Source organism: Astyanax mexicanus, chromosome 18, assembly GCF_023375975.1.
Source record: "Astyanax mexicanus isolate ESR-SI-001 chromosome 18, AstMex3_surface, whole genome shotgun sequence".
In the NCBI taxonomy this organism is placed as follows: Eukaryota; Metazoa; Chordata; class Actinopteri; order Characiformes; family Acestrorhamphidae; genus Astyanax; species Astyanax mexicanus.
Window position 1 is genome coordinate 3,960,387 of NC_064425.1, and position 16,923 is coordinate 3,977,309.

A 16,923-nucleotide genomic window follows, 5' to 3' on the forward strand; every position below is an offset into this window, starting at 1 on the left:
ATGAGCTTCAAGAGGTGGCCACCTGAAATGAAAAGTTTTCAAACAGTCTAGAAGGAACGAGTTTCCAGAAGTGTTTATTTGATCTTGTTGCTCCTTCGTCTTCTTCACTCTGTGCTCCAGCTCACCCCAAACCATCTGGATTGGGTTCAGGTCCGGTGACTGTGGAGGTTCAGCTCATTTTTTGTTAAGTAGATAAAACTCCACATGTGTTCATTCATAGTTTTGATGCTTCAGTGAGAATCTACAGTGTAAACAGTCATGAAAATAAAGAAAACGCATTGAATAAGAGAAGGTGTGTCCAAACCTTTGGCCTGTACTGTATAAGAAAAGCAATTGAACAGGTTTTAAGGTACACAACACAAAGTTTATTACAAACATCTAAATGGAATAGCAAACTGTATATTTTACAATAAAAAAATAAAGCTTGAGGGTGTCTGTAATATCCAGCAAAAGGAGGAATTCCGGAGGTTATGGTGTTGGACTGCAATTTCACTCCATCCTTCAGTAGCTCTGCGTGGAGGGAAAATTATTACACATTCATATCTCATGATTCATATCTCAGAGTTTCAGGAATAAATTCACAGTGATTCACACTGGCTGCACAGCTGCTTAGTCATGTAGAGTACATCACTCAGAACATGACTGTGACCTACCTCTATCATCTCATAAATCCAGCCTAAAAACTCAGCCACTTTGGTGTAAACTCCTGGGTGATTGGGCTCCGCACAGCCTGTTCCCCAGCTAACCACTCCAACCAGTCTCCATACGTTATCATCCTGACAAACCAGTGGGCCTCCACTGTCTCCCTGTGTGAGAAGAAAGACCATCATTCTATTAGCTGCTGTTATTCAAGCATGCACTTCTAAAATCCACTTTTTCTTGTTATTTGTACAATTCTATAGATCTCTCTAAGTTGTATATCGATGCTGCATATGAAACTATTTCTCAACCTCCATTGTCTGCAGAGGTTAGTAAAAGAAAATCCTCAGAAATACAAGTTGATTAGAGAGAAGTAAAGTGTCCACGTCAACCAGTGACTTCATAGCCTCGCCCACCTTGGCTCAGGAACGCCCACAGGTAGAGCATACAGCTTCTGTTTACAGCAGCTAGTTAGCGTTATCTATCTTGTGCAGGTTTAAATCGGATCTCCGGTGGATTCCATGTTTTATTGAGACCTTAAATATACACTAGGGGAGCACAGTTTGACAAGATAGCACAACACGACAGAACACCGGTCAAAACGGGGACTGTTCGCATCAAATTTTATGATATAGAGCACATATAGACTCTGGGGCTTCGATGTGGTGAAACTGCACCAGCACTGAATCACCAAGTCTGAGGTAAGAGTTTAGTAGCGATAATGTTTCTTGGCCGCTGGTCCGCCCAAGTCTGTTGCTAAGTGTTAGCTTTATCTAGGAGTTAAGAGTTAACTTTATCTAGTACTCTATCTAGTGCTATATCTTTATAACTAAGGATGTATATTTGAAAACACTTTATTCTTTGAGTTTTAGAGCTGTAAAATTGACTGTGGGGGTTGGCAGCAGGTACGCGTTTTCTGCTGCAGTGCTGTTAGCCAATCAGAGGCGATATATTTGCATGTATGAATATTTATGAGCAAAAGCCAAAACCTGTCTTTCTTCAGAGACCACTAATCCAGTGAACTAAAGCAGGGCTAAACAGAAACGCCTGAGCACTTTTTTCACAAAAAAACTACTGACATGCCATTCATTTATACTAGACACAACTAGACTGTTTTAAATGAATTTAAAAAGGATAAAATGAGACCTTTAAAGATCTCTTTATAATCTATTGAGTTTTTTAGGAGCTTACCTGGCAGGCATCCACTTTGCCTTCTGTATAACCTGCACAGAGCATACGTGACGTGATCTCTCCATTGTACATGCAGGAGCTGTTGCATTTCTTTGTGCTTATTAAAGGCACTGGAGCCTCTTTTAATGTGTCAGGAATGTGAACTGTGCAGAGAAAAAAATATTGTTGTTATTGGGCCATTCCACTGAATGGGTGCAATTTGCTTATTGTAACTCTTACAAACTAAACTCAATTTTTTAAAACCTTTTTTACACTTTTCAAAAATCTAATAACACATGTATTTAACTATTTAAAACATGTTCTGGTCAAACTCAGGCAGCTTTACTAATTTTTACATTTTTTTAAGGTTTCTAATCTGAATATTAGAATTACATTTTACTTAGTCCTGTTACTAAAACTCATGTGATATTTAAAAAGCATGTTTAAAAGCAAGTCCACTAATTCCTTTGATTATCTCTTAATAAAGTCTACATTTTAAACAAATGGTTGACTGCATGTTTAAATAATTGATATTCATGACAAAAAATACTATATATGCATGCACATTGTATTTTCTAAAAGATGCAAAGCTATTTTCATTTTTTCAAGAAGACCAAAACCTGAACTTAATCAAATTTATCATCTTGCAATTTATTAAACAATAAATAATGATGAACCAAACAGAACTGTGGTTTATACAAACTAATATTTACATGAATAAATCGATAAACCAGAGGACAATACTAACTCCTATCAGGACTGATAAAATCATAATAAACGCTATTTTAAAGTTATTTTGTGTGCACATTTATATATGTAACATACATGGAACATGCCTAATAACACAAATGTAATATTGAAACTTATATCTATATTAGTGGATGCAGATTTGCTACCGGTTGTTTCTATATATGTTTTATAAAGAAATGATTTCTTTACCATCGTCAGGTTGTGTATAACCCCAGCCTGAAATCCAGCACTGCGTTCCTCCAGGAAGGTCATGGTCGTACTGTGGTAGACATGCTGGCCTAATAGTGTCTGAGGTTGAAAGAAAAACAAAATAAACCATAGTGAGAATATTAATATGTATGATTACAAGGATTACTACTCACATATTAGTGCATATTTACACTAATATTTACAATATATTTTAAATGAAATGAAGCCAAGGTCTATAGACAATCACCTTTAAATTCTAATATATATTTTTTAAATTAAATACTATTATTATCTAATAATATAATTATAAAAAAATAATAATAATATTTTAGGTACAAGGGGTAATTTTTAATACTGTGATAAAGATCTGAAATCCATTGACTCTTCTTTAAATCTTTAAATCCCTTAATTATGCCCTCTTTCTCTTAGTACACTTTTTGTACTAAATATTGAGTGTACCAAATGCAAATTCAACACTTCCAATTTACAGCATTTCCTTAATATATTATTATTATTGTGAAGTTACAGAAAGCTGGATCAACCCATGTGAAAAGGAAGTGTACTTAGGAGCACTAAAAGTATGCTCAAATTAGATAAAGAATACTAAAAGTGCATTTTTAATTTAATATACTTAATTAAAATACACATTAAATATACTTTCTCTGTATTTCCATAAAATGTATTTTAAAGGAATATGCTTTGAATTATATGTTGTGTTAACAGAAAATATATGTCTTGGCATTAAATGCTGCTTACAGTGCAGTTTAGTGTATTTTTTTCCAGTAGTATCAATACGTAAGGTGGTACATTTGCAATATACTTCAAGTGTATTAAAAATAAGGTTTAAAAAACACATACTTAAAACTAAAAAGGAAGTCAATATTAATGTGCATAGATTTAGAATGGGGTGTAATAAAAGCTTATAAAAGTGTAATGCCTGGGTGTCCTAATATATTTGTCCATTTAGTGGAAGAAAAGTGAAAAATAATTACAATTATAATGAACAAAACACAAAATTGATGGTACATATGTTTAGTTCTCACCTGAAAAATTCAACGGTGTTCTCAACTTCATCAGCGCAATATCATTATCATGACTTCTATGATTATAATTCTTATTGTAGATGATTTTCTCCACAGCATATCCTGTATACTGAGCCAGTTTGGCTGTATTTCTTGTAACAATCCCAGCATAGACCACCCAGCTGGAAACCTGAGGTAACCTGTAGCTGAAATTACAAAAATAAAGCATGGTAAGTTTATCTGATTGAACACAAGTGAAATTAGGAAAGTTTTAGGAACTGAAAGATCTCCCTGGTGAAAAAAAGATATATACTTAATTGTACTTAAAACATATTGAGAAATGTCTAAGTATGCTGTAAATATAATAACAGATTTATGTACTTACTTAAAATATATTAAAAGTACATTAACATTATGCTTTCATCAAATGTTGTAAAGTTATCTTTGATCATACTTTTTAAAAACTACAATATAGTGTATTTAAAATAAATAGGTTAATACAAAGTACACTTTTAGTTTAATGTAATTCTATATGCTTCTAAAATATTATTTACAAATATATGTTTGTACATTTTTAGCAAAGTGTGTTAAAAACAACTGTTACAGTAGTTTACTTAAAGTGCAATGTATCATGTAACTTTATAGAAAATAATAAAATTACCACATTGGTAACTGTTTTAAATATATATTTAGGTATTACATTTATATAACGGTTAACATGTATTTTAATGCTCTGTAATTATAATTAGGAAAATATACATATAAGTAAATTATAGGTTACAGTGTTAAATAGCACATTTAAATGTCAAATAAATAATTTTAGTAAATTTGTACCACTTACAAGAGACAGAAACAAGAAGCAAATTTGTACTCTAATGTAAATACATCACATATATTTAACATCAATTCTTAATACATTTTTAATACACCTGGTGTATAATAGTGATACAGTTGTGATACTAATTAAATGTATTATAATTTTATAATTTTACTGTAAGCATATTTAAAATATGGGGTTACAAACATTAAGTAGTATGTTTAAATGATACTTAAAGTACACTTAGCTTAATTTAAATAAGACTTTTGTACTATTTTTATACAATTAATATATAATAAGTACAACAAAGTTGTTCCATTGTAGCATTACAGTAGTTCACTTAAAGTATAATGTATCATGTAATTCTTTTTAGAAAGTAAATTAAATTAATACTACTACTTTAAATTAAGTACATTTGTAACACACTAAAAATTGTAGTACAGCGTAATTATATATATATATATTTTATACCCAATGAACTATACTAGAAGTGTGCTACTTACAAAAGACAGAAACAAGAAGCATATTTGTAAAAAACATATATTTAACATAAATTCATAGTACATTTCTAAAATACCTGGTGTATAATAAATAGTGATACAGTTGTAATACTCATTAAATGTATTATAACTTTATAATTTTACTGTAAGCATATTTAAAATATAGGGTAACATACATGAAGTAGTTTAAATGTTTAAATGTTACTTAAGTATAATTAAAATTAGTTCCATTTTAGTACATTTAAGTACACTAAGCACAATTTCAGTAAGACTTTTGTACTATTTTTATACTGTAATTAAAGTGTAATAAGTACAAAAAAGTTGTTCAATTTTAGCTCTCTTTAAATATACTGATTAATAATAATGTGGCTACAAGAACACTTTAGTGCATTATAATGCTTAATATACTATAATCTACTTTTTTTCACTGGGGCTTACTTGTGCACACAGTGAGCAGCTGTAACGATCCACTGACTGGTGATGATGGAGCCTCCACAGGTGTGACGGTTGCTGTAGTAGAGGCTCACTTGCCAGGGCCACCTGCCAGGTGTGGCCTCTACACCACCAACTATCCTGGGCAGCTTTGCCCTGGTACCACATTCTGCACAGGATAAAAAAATTACACACTCAATATAAGATAAAGAGTTTTGCTGTTTGTGTACATTAAAAAAATGTAGTTTAGATATTTTATAATAATATCTCACCAAAACATTTGAGTGCTATAACTTTTCCTGTGCTGCAGCTTCCCCTAGAATCAAAAATACATGACAAAGAGATGTAGGTTGTGTATACACAATCTGTTTTTTTACAATTAGGGATGCACTGAATACTTGGTAACCAAACATATTGGCTAAAAATAAAAATAAAACACATGAATTAAATTAAATAAACTGTTCAGCATCACTTATTACGCTTACTGTAATATACAGCTCTGAAAAAAATAAGAGAGCCACTTAAAAATGATGAGTTTCTTTGATTTTACCAAATTGAAAACTTCTGGAATATAATCAAGAGGAAGATGGATGATCACAAGCCATCAAACCAAACTGAACTGCTTAAATTTTTGCACCAGGAGTAAAGCAGCATAAAGTTATCCAAAAGCAGTGTGTAAGACTGATGGAGGTGAACATGATGCCACCAAATATTAGTTTTAAACACTTAAAACTTGTTTTCTTTGCATTATTTGAGGTCTGAAAGCTCTGCATCTTTTTGTTTTTTTTTATCCATTTCACATTTTCTGCAAATAAATGCTCTAAATGACAATATTTTAATTTGGAATTTGGGAGAAATGTTGTCCGTAGTTTATAGAATAAAACAACAATGTTCATTTTACTCAAACATATACCTAAACCTGTTTTCCAGTTGAATGATACAAGATGTACAGGGCTAGCTGAACTAACTTAGTAATTGTTTGTTAGCCTAAAGACTGTCTGACTTTTTGTTTGTAAAAGTCATTGCTTAAGTGAATTTATAATTAGAAAAGCACTACTGAGGTACATTTATGACTAAAATTGCACAGCTGAAATAAACTAGTGGTTGTAAACTAGTGGTTCTAGTGGTTGGTGTGGTGCAGTGGATAACACCACCGCCTGCCAGTGAGCTACAATGTGGGAGACTGGGGTTCAATTTCAGTTCTGGGTAAAAATTCCTTGGGCAAGACTCCTAACTCTTCATTGGTTATTCCTCTGTTATAGGAATAAACCTGTAAGTCACATTTTGTAAATGTGCTTCTGTAAATGTAAACTGATTAGCACTGATGAAATAAAAGTATTGTGCTTTATTAGGTTATCTGCTGTTTAACTGGTATTTTTAAATTGTAATTTCGTAAGATGCAAGCAAGATAAAAAATATATTTTGGCTATAAATTTAATGAAAACTTGGGAAAAAGTTAATGTTAATTTCTGTGCATCCCTCTCTATAAAATGACAAAGCCTGACCAATAAAAAACAAGTACCTGAACTGCCATAAACTTTCCAAATTGCTTTGAGGTCCTGAAGCAATTTGAACAAATCCATCGGTGTAATTTGGCCCAATGTCAGTCAGATTGACCCCTTTGTGCTTCGTTAATCTAGAAAGAGTTTACAAGAGTTAAACACAACTGGATTCACAACACAAAATGACACAGCTTTCATGATTCCTGGAATGAACATGATTGAAGTGAGTATCGGCTCTGCCATCACTGCAGGAAAGGTCGGCTAGCAGAAAGCAGCCACAGCTGCTGACCGAGTAAAAGGTGCTGAGAGCTGGAAATGTGTGCACGTGTGTGATGGAGCCCTCAGCCTCGCTCACCTCAGATAGCCCAGCTGCCGACAGACCAGGGTCCCCAGTGAGGAGTTCCAGCGCTCGTAGCACACAGGCAGCCAGGTCTGAAGCTTCTCCAGCTGAATCTCTAGCAAAGAGTTTTCTGCACTGATTCTGTAAAACACTGAGTCCCTTTCAGTCAAAACCCCTCCAAACACCACCAGCATTAAGAACCATGAACAAAACCTGCTTTTAAATACTGCTCCCACTGTTTATATTAATTATGGAAATATCTGTTAATTTTGACCATCAATAATTCAGAATAAAAAACACCAAACAGTTTTGCATGGGACTGATTTTGTAAGTCTTGGGATTAAAAAAATAAAGTGAATGTAAGAAACACGTAAAAGATATGCAGTACTATGCAAAAGTTTTAGGCACCAAAGCAAATTACACTAACCCATTTATCTCAGCAATATGTGTTTTTGTGTTTTACCTGAAAAAAATACATATGATTTGAACAGATGCAAAGGAATTCTCATTTTTAACTATAAGTATGTTATATCCTGTGAACCGAGCTGAAGAACAAAGTGTAACTTAGTTTCAGATTTCTCCTGGATGCTCCTCAGCCAGCATGTGTATATTATGTTCAGTTCCGTCAGCAGCTCACCTGATTTACCACATTTAATGTAATGTAACCAATTTACCAAACCAGGTGTTGATTAATATGATGAGAACTAGAAATAACTCTATTTAACTCAGATGAGGAAAGATTAGGAGCTGTAAAAGCTCTGCTATTTGTAAAATTGCTGTTTGTATTTATTGTAATACAAGTGTAAAAGAAGCTTTTTCTTTACTGAAATTCCTACAGGTGCCTAAAACATTTGCACAATACTGTATAATGTAAGAGATGTAAGAGTTTGTTTTCTTTCTTTTCTGTGCCAGGTTTTGAGGTTACATATTTTTTGTCTGAGGAGAAAATGTATATAATATAATTGTTTCAGTATATTAAGAACAGTTATTCATTCCTTACAAAATTATAAATAACTAGTGGTGTCCATCGATTAAAAAAAAATCTGATTAATCACAACAATATTCTGTGATTAACTGCGATTAATATACTGTGCATTTTTATACATTTCTTTTTGTTGTTTTTCATGCTAAATGCAATAAAAATAATTTCCCAATCAATGTAGAGAAGGGATGGGTCTATAAATAAATCGTGTTCTGGAGGTTCTGGAGGGTTTTCTTGTTTTTCTACTGAGCTACAGAATTTTTTTAGCATTTCTCCACTCCAAAGCTTAGTTTGGAGAGTCAGTATATTTATTTGGCCAACACAGCAGTAAATTGTGGTCCAGCCGAGCTTTGGGCATCAGCCAGACACAAGCGCATTCTGTACTTTCCCCGTTGGAAGCACCAAGCCTGTTTCAGGCGTATTATGGCGGAATTTGGGGTCGATTTCCCACCACTATGAGCAGGAGGTCGCAGGTTCGAACCCCCGCTCATACAGCTTTACCATCAAGCTGCCAGCGCTCAGAGGGAGCACAATTGGCCCTGCTCCCTCCGGGTGGGTAGATGGCGCTCTCTCCCCACATCACTAAAGGGTGAAGTCTGCAGCACAGGGCGTCTGTGAGCTGATGTATCGGAACCGAGCCAATGCGCTTTCCTCCGAGCGTTTGCGCTGTGATGCTGCTCGGCAATGCTGCATCAGCAGCAGCTCAAAAAGAAGCGGTGGCTGACTTCACATGTATCAGAGAAAGCATGTGTTAGTCTTCACCCTCCTGGTGTGTTGGGGTATCACTGGTGATAGGGGGAGTCTTAATGAGTGGGTTGGGTAATTGGCCGTGTAAATTGAGGAGCAAACTGGGATAAATTTAAACTGTAATGAATTAAAAGTCAAAGTAAATGTAAGAAATATGAAAAAGATAAAATGTAAGAGACAAGATTGTATATTTTTTGTCTGAGGATATAAAATAATTGCTTCAGTATATTTAGAACAGTTATTTATCCTTTACAAAATAATAAATAAGTATTATAAATACCTTGTATTGACCTTGTTTATTTACATCTGCAGTTCAGCCTGTCTCACTGTAGTTCACATTCATTATTGGCTTTCCTGACCCCGTCACACAGGCTATTGTTGTTTTTAGTTGTGGGTTTGTCAGTGCTGTTGTGTTTACCAGCTGCCATTGTGTTGTTTTCACAGAGGCTGGTCTAGAGAGCAGTGTATCGAGGCACATGACCCGGGCACATACCTTTCCTGGGGTCAGTCACAGAGGTGTCCTCTGATACGTTGCAGAAGGAGGTCTCTTTGGTATCACCCAACCCTGTAGGACTCTGAGTTGAGGTAGGCTTTAAAAGGAGTTTGACTAAAGGGAAAAAGAAAGAAACAAAAACACACCTAAGGTTCGAGTTTTGTGATAACTATATTGTTTAGACAATATATTGTCTCAGAAATAATTGTAGTGTCTAAATACTTTGAATATTTGCAGGTAGCGCATTTTTGCATGTTTCTGTGAGGCAAAAAAACATGTATTCACATAGAAACTAGGGGTGGGTGATAATGATACTCTTCGGGATATGCCAAAATTTTTCAAGAATACACTACTGCAACAAATTAAAAAAATAATTTTATTATGCACACAATATGATATGTCACACCCTTAAATGAGATAAAAAAAAATACAAGAACTTTATCAGATATGTAATCTGTCTCTAGTAGATATATAATGGGAAATGAGAACAGTGTGAATTTTTGTTTAGCTAAAAACAGTAAAAAAAAAAAAAAAAAGTAGTACCCTGATGTGATAAATAGGGGTGGGTGATATGGCACACTCTTAAAATAGAAACTTTGCAAGAAAGAGGAAAAAAACTTGAGAACTTTCCTTAGTAGACAGATTCATTTAAAAGTAGTTTAGGAGCATATCTATTGTTCTATTCACTGTAGAATTGTGAGACAATATCAATAACAAATGAGAGCGACACATTATGCTATAAAGTAAAAAATGCCAATAAGGGATATACAAGGTTTTTCCTGACAGTCATAACTGTGAATAAGAGTGATACTGAAAGATGTCTTACCTATAAACCATACACCAACAATTACACCTCCGAGTAGCCCCAGTGCACACAGAGCTGCCAACACTCGTATCACTCGTTGGGTGGACACTTTTGTGGACGCTGAATGAAAAACTGGTCAAATTCAAACAGGGTTTGATAAGAAAAGATTCACAAAAAAAATCACATCACACTAAAGTTTATCTATATATATACACCAATCAGCCATGACACTAACCCCCCAGTGACCATATATAATTTTATTTCAAATTTTTATCCCATTTTCTCCCCAATTTACAAGGCCAATTACCCAACCCTCTTATTAGGACCCCCCTATCACTAGTGATGCCCCAACACATCAGGAGGGTGAAGACAAGCACATGCCTCCTCCGATACATGTAAAGTCCGAGAGACTCCGCCTCTTTTCCAACTGCTGCTGATGCAGCATTGCCAAGTAGCATCACAGCACTAACTCTCGGAGGAACTCGGTTCTGATACATCAGCTCACAGACGCAGCCTTGTGCTGATCCACATCACCCAGAGAGACCGAGGCCAATTGTGCTCTCTCAAGGCTCCGGTAGTCGATATTTTTTGATCAGTGAATTTATTGCCAGGCACCTTGTTTTTCAGTGAAGTTGCAGCAAATCCATCCACTTCTAATCTTACATCTATAAGGTCGACCACCAGGTCTTTATCACTGCATTGCATGGTCCTGACCGTTAAAGAACATGTTGAAATGAGGCTAATAACGTATCCACACTGTAATTATAGAACTACAAGGTGCTCCTATACACGTAGTTGATTATGCTAATAAACAGTGTACACACCTGGATGAGGAGCCTCAATCTCTCTGAACCAGGAGCTGGGGCTGTTCTGACCTCCTTTCCCCCGAGCCACGCTCATCCTCTCGGCCTGGAGGGAGTGCCTGACTGCCGCAGGGTTCTCCATCACATCTACAGCACCTTCACTGACACTCTGCAATGCACACATTGACTGCATTGACTGACTGACCTGATTACAAGCTAGATATTATTTATAATGAACTGTGGAGTGAGCTCAGAGTGCACAGGTGTGAAGCACAATGTAATCATTTACCTGCATGACCACATCTGCTGCCAAGTCACCTGTGCACATCTTGTGCTCAATAGCCCACCTGTGATTCTCTACTCCCAGCTCCCACACTCATTTACATTGCAGCAACGTCAGGTTAATTTTAGTTCCCTTACACTGTGCTCTTTGATTACGTTGCTGAGTAAACTTTTTTTTTAGTAACTATGTGAAAATCAAATTAGACAAAGATGCTACTTATTTCCTTTATTTTCTTATTTCATGTTCTCCTCCACCAGTCTTACACACTGCTTTTGGATAACTTTATGCTGCTTTACTCCTGGTGCAAAAATTCAAGCAGTTCAGTTTGGTGGTTTGATGGTTTGTGATCATCCATCTTCCTCTTGATTATTTTCCAGAGGTTTTCAATTTGGTAAAATCAAGTGGTCTCTTATTTTTCCAGAGCTGAACACCTTTTATTGAAATTCACACCTGGAAAATTGACCTGGAAATCGAAATGTTAAAGCCTTTATCAACTGTTCTTTTGTCATTCTTTCTTCCAATATTTTAAATATATTGGTATCAATGAAAACAAGCGATGTAGATTCAATTTCAGGTATTATTTTTGTCCCATTTTTCCTCATAACATGACTTAATTAAAATGTTATATTCAGATTTTTTTTAGACATTCTCTATTTGGGACAGGTCAGGACTGCAGACAGGGAAAGATGTGGTCTTGAAGACTGTGGATGTTCCTCTAAGATCTCAATGTAATTAATTAATGCTGTAATAAAATAATTGTGCAGTGACACAACCCCATACCTCGACAGGCCTGAATTTATGGACTTGTTTGTTGATAACTGTTTAAATTCTCCTATTCATATATGGTCCTGATCACACAGCAACCTACAATAATGCTCATGTTGGACATTAACCAACAGTGTGTTACAAAAAAACAAAAATAAAACAATATTACAACAATGCAAAAATGTAAAATTAAAGTGACTGGAAGTAAATTATTGCAGATAACTTTAAATTAGACTACAGCTCTGGAACAAAATAAGAAACCATTTAATGATTAGTTATATCCTTGATTTTACCTTTAATTGAAAACCTCTGGAATATAATCAAGAGGAAGATGGATGATCACAAGCCATCAAACCAAACTGAACGGCTTGAATTTTTGCGCCAGGAGTGCAGGCATAAAATTATCCAAAATCAGTGTGTAAGACTGGTGGAGGAGAACAAGATGCCAAGATGCATGAAAACTGTGATTAAAAAACAGGGTTATTCCACCAAATATTGATTTCTGAAATCTTAAAACTTTATGAATATGAACTTGTTTTCTTTGCATTATTTGAGGTCTGAAAGCTCTGCATCTTTTTTTGTTATTTTTGTTATTTTTCATTTTCTGCAAATAAATGCTCTAAATTAAACATATACCTATAAATAGCACAATCAGAGAAACTGATTCTGAAACTGAAGTTGTCTCTTAATTTTTTCCAGAACTGTATACGAGTTAAATTAAGCTCATGTCCCAGGCAACTTGCTTATGCAACCTTTACTGCAGTTTCAGATACAGGCACAGGTATAGGTACAGGTATAAGTGATTTATCAATGTAAAATTCTCCAAAAACAATTTAATTGTTTAAAACAATTCCAACAACGTTCCATTTTAACATGTTCTCGATGAAGACTCGATATCAGCGCTACCATATCTCTAAATAACAAGCATGAGAGGTCTCACCATGTTTTCCCAGGTAGCGAGGTGTCGAGGCTATCCGCTCCATCCCAAGCCGAGGCCGCTGTGCTCTCCTGCTGCCCGGTGCTCAGCCATTTAGCAGAATGCAACTCGGGATTTTCGTTTCACAAAGAGACAATGAGGTCAGCAGCGGAGCAAAGAATGAGCCCGTTGTTTTACCAAGAGGTCATGGGGCCTAGGCTGGCTGAACCAGTTCTTTGTAGGGCTAAACATCTCCAAAGATATCCCTGTGTCACTGATAGGATGCAGGTTGCTTAGTAACACCCCCTTACCTGTGCCAACTGGGTGTCCACTTTGCAGACGATTCACAGCTTAGGAGAGAAGCTCCTAATTACAAAATGTTGAAAAGGAGAGGATAGTCATTTCACATCATGTCACTGTGCACTGTGCATTTAGCAGCGCTCACTGAGAACAGAATTATCAATATTCAGCTAATGAATGCTGCACCAGGTGTGAAAAGTCATGCATTTTTTGTAGGATTTGTTCCATTTTCATGCATAGTTTTACTGTAGCTTCTCAAGCTATACTGCTGTGCATTTCATATGGTTACATCAGCAACAGATTCAAGGGAGATTCAAGGCAAAACTGAAATTTCATGGAATTATTTGCTTTAAATAATAAATGTCCCACAAGGGAACAGCAGAATAAGATGATATCTGTATTAACAGTGTCTGGTGATGTGTCTTTGATATTATATTGCATTAGCAAACAACCTTGGACCAAGTAGGAGAAAGTGTATTTGATTCTAGTATGTTGAAACTGCTAGCAAAAAGACTTTAAAACACAAAAAAGCAAGCAAGCAGTGGAAACCAAACAGAAAAAACAAGAACCTGGAGATACCTGGAGAAACAAACGACCATATAAGACCTATACGATAGGATCTCTATTGCAGCTTACTGTAGTTAAACAGAAAGGTTTTACTCTCAAAAACAGCAAGAAAGGCATCATCAGAGCCATACATTCATTTGTACTTTATATGTTATACAATATAAATATAAATGCAGCAAATATAAACCTGCAAGCATGTAGTATAAATGTAATAACACTTTTTTAGTATAATTTATGATTATACTGCATTTTCATGATTTCATGTCAAACACTGATTTATTGATTTCCATAGATGAGCAGGAAAGCATTATTATTTGTAGCATTAATAGTAAAAAACGATATATTTCACAAAGCTTTAGTTTCAATAGGTCTTACTTTCCACTTATTGAACAATCCTGAGAAAAATGTATCAAAACCAAACAAAGCATAATGTTTTAAAACATGGAAAAACTTTTCATCTCTCAGTCCATAAATCAGTGGGCTTAAGCAACGTGGCGCAATGATAAAAATAACAAAATTAGCATATCTCAACTGACCATATACAGATATATCTAGCTTTAAGAATACAATTTCAATATATGGGTTTAAAAACTGCATTATACACAGAAACAACTGAAAGGCATGAAGGATCACAGTTCTGAGACTCTTATTGGTCGATTTCTTTTTATCCGTGGAAGCAGCTCTGGCTGCAATCATAATTTTGATGTAGGTGAAGACAATGATGAGGGTCATAGTAAGAAAAAGGAGCTGCAAAATTACAATACGCATTTGTGCCTGCCAGTCCTGCTCATATAATATCTCCACAGTACAAACCGCAGAGGAGAACAGAGCACCAGGGTGGACCACAGCAAGAAACGCTACAAAAGTGAACAGAGGACCTATGCAGCTGAGACTCCATATGATAAGAAGTCCAAGTAATCTGGTCCTGCTGGTGGAGATGTCTGCATGTCTCAAAGGCATGCATATAGCAACATAGCGCTCCAGACACATCGCCACAAGAGTCAGTGGAGTGCAAGTGGTGAGAACAGTTACAAATGTACAGATGATAATACAAGGAATCATGTGGATAGGGTACAGGTAAGTATTCCAGATCAACATCACATCACTCAACACCAATAAAACCGAATCAACCAATAGAGTCTGTGCGAACAGTATGTACCGAGTGTCCTCTCGAAAAATCTCCTTTTTTAGAAAGGTAAATATCATCAAACAGTTCACATACAGGAAAATCCCCACCAGAATCTGCACCATCATCACTTTCTGCATGAAAATTCTTGAAAAGTTAATGTTTAGGGTGTTATTATTATTACCTGAGTTCTGCATTTCTGAAAATAGAAAAAAGTACAAAGACAGTATAATTTATGTAAAACAGATTATATGAGCAATCAATCCCACTGAAAAAAAAGAGACTTTAGTATATGAGACACAATGAAAAAACAGCAGCCTCAGTCTCACTGGGCACGGTCCTATAGCTGGTGTATTTATACTGTTCTAAAAGACCCTTGGCGATAAGATGTTGCCTATGGTGCTTTACTTATAAAAATAGCATACAGACAGGATTGGTGTTATAAGTATTAACCATTAAATGAGAAAATAAAATGGAAGAAATGTAAGATTAAAGCAATTACACTATCATTTTATTTTAGATTAGTGACATTCTTGGTACAAAACATTTAGCTGAGTTACAGATTCCTTTATTGTTCTTTATTATAAAGACTGAAAATATAAATACACACCTAAAATTAATATGAAAGCAAATTATAATATGAAATGGATATTTTTCCTTAAAACATTTAAGCAACTTCTTGCCCCCCATTATTTCATTACTGTGTAACTTCAGTTTAAAAAGCTGACGATCCATGTCTTTTTCTGTATTCTTTATTTTTCATTTGAAATCCAAATGAGGTTTTGGTCACTAGATTGAATGTGATCCACACTGTAGCAATATTAGTAGAAATAAAAAAAATAGAATTGTTATATATTAAACAAAAAAAACTAAAAAACAAATAAACTCTTAATATCTAGCTCATTAATATGAAGCATGTTCTAGGCGAAACGTTTTCTTGATAAAATTTGGTTGTGGACATAGCACCACCAACTGGCCAGTGCTCACTAGGGCTGCAACTAATGATTATTTTGGAAGTTGACTAATCTGATATAAATTTTTTCAATTATTCGATTAGTCAACGATTATTTCTGCCATGTCCTCCATCTCTAAAAACAACAAAAAACAGCTTAACGTGAGATTTAAAAGGTATTTAAATATCCAAATGCTTTTTAAACATGGAAAGTACTGATATTTAGTGGGTAAATATGTAATCGGTTGTGTTTGGGCACTTTTGGAGACACAGACTAAGTTGAGTGTAAACTGTGTAAGTGAGACATTTACCCATCACCTACTGTGTTTCTGTCCCCAGCACTTTGTGTAATGCGGTATACTGTTAAAAATAAACAATGAAATTTCAGCAGCTTTGCCATCAAGCTGCCAGCGTTCAGAGGGAGCACAATTGGCCCTGCTCCCTCCGGGTGGGTAGATGGCGTTCTCTCCCCACATCACTCCTAGGGTGATGTCCACAGCACAGGGCGTCTGTGAGCTGATGAATCAGAACCGAGCCGCTGCGCTTTCCTCCAAGCGCGTTGGCTGCTCAGCAATGCTGCATCAGCAGCAGCTCGAAAAGAAGCGGAGTGTGACTTCACATGTATCGGAGGAGGCATGTGTTAGTCTTGACCCTCCTGGTGTGTTGGGGCATTACTAGTGATAGGGGGAGTCCTAGTGAGTGGGTTGGGTAATTGGCCGTGTAAATTGGGGAGAAAATGAGATTATTAATGATTTTTAAGGCATTTACAACCTAATTAGTAACCATTAACAAACTAATTGTAAACCATTTATTAACTCTTTAT

At 35.4% G+C, this 16,923-nt stretch overlaps 2 protein-coding genes and 1 long non-coding RNA gene across 4 annotated transcripts in view; all 3 read right to left on the bottom strand.

Annotated features, from left to right (window-relative positions):
• LOC125782549 (uncharacterized) overlaps positions 1-16,923 on the bottom strand; it is a 207,295-nt gene that overhangs the window by 44,287 nt on the left and 146,085 nt on the right. The window lies entirely within an intron of this gene.
• Positions 309-16,923, bottom strand: part of tmprss5 (transmembrane serine protease 5) — a 56,555-nt gene continuing 39,940 nt past the window's right edge. The window contains exons 1-13 of one of the 2 annotated variants that reach the window (XM_022674875.2): positions 13,180-14,165; positions 11,213-11,360; positions 10,410-10,520; positions 9,584-9,697; positions 7,377-7,512; positions 7,042-7,155; positions 5,792-5,835; positions 5,526-5,688; positions 3,792-3,976; positions 2,749-2,847; positions 1,831-1,973; positions 654-806; positions 309-510 (exon numbers count right to left, since the gene is read on the bottom strand). In XM_022674875.2, the coding sequence (XP_022530596.1) occupies positions 502-510; positions 654-806; positions 1,831-1,973; positions 2,749-2,847; positions 3,792-3,976; positions 5,526-5,688; positions 5,792-5,835; positions 7,042-7,155; positions 7,377-7,512; positions 9,584-9,697; positions 10,410-10,520; positions 11,213-11,360; positions 13,180-13,182 (1,422 nt within the window). In that variant the 5' untranslated portion in view covers positions 13,183-14,165 and the 3' untranslated portion in view covers positions 309-501. Of the gene's footprint in view, positions 511-653; positions 807-1,830; positions 1,974-2,748; positions 2,848-3,791; positions 3,977-5,525; positions 5,689-5,791; positions 5,836-7,041; positions 7,156-7,376; positions 7,513-9,583; positions 9,698-10,409; positions 10,521-11,212; positions 11,361-13,179; positions 14,166-16,923 lie in introns of those variants that run through there. The other variant, XM_022674870.2, reaches the window with a different exon arrangement.
• LOC111193555 (odorant receptor 131-2-like) lies at positions 14,280-16,828 on the bottom strand. Its single transcript, XM_022674881.2, has one exon. It carries the CDS (start codon positions 15,343-15,345, stop codon positions 14,368-14,370), a length of 978 nt encoding a protein of 325 aa, XP_022530602.2. The 5' UTR covers positions 15,346-16,828; the 3' UTR covers positions 14,280-14,367.

Bases quoted from the DNA above. Each gene is read 5' to 3' on its own strand.
- LOC111193555 (XM_022674881.2), bottom strand. From the start codon at position 15,345: ATGCAGAACTCAGGTAATAATAATAACACCCTAAACATTAACTTTTCA.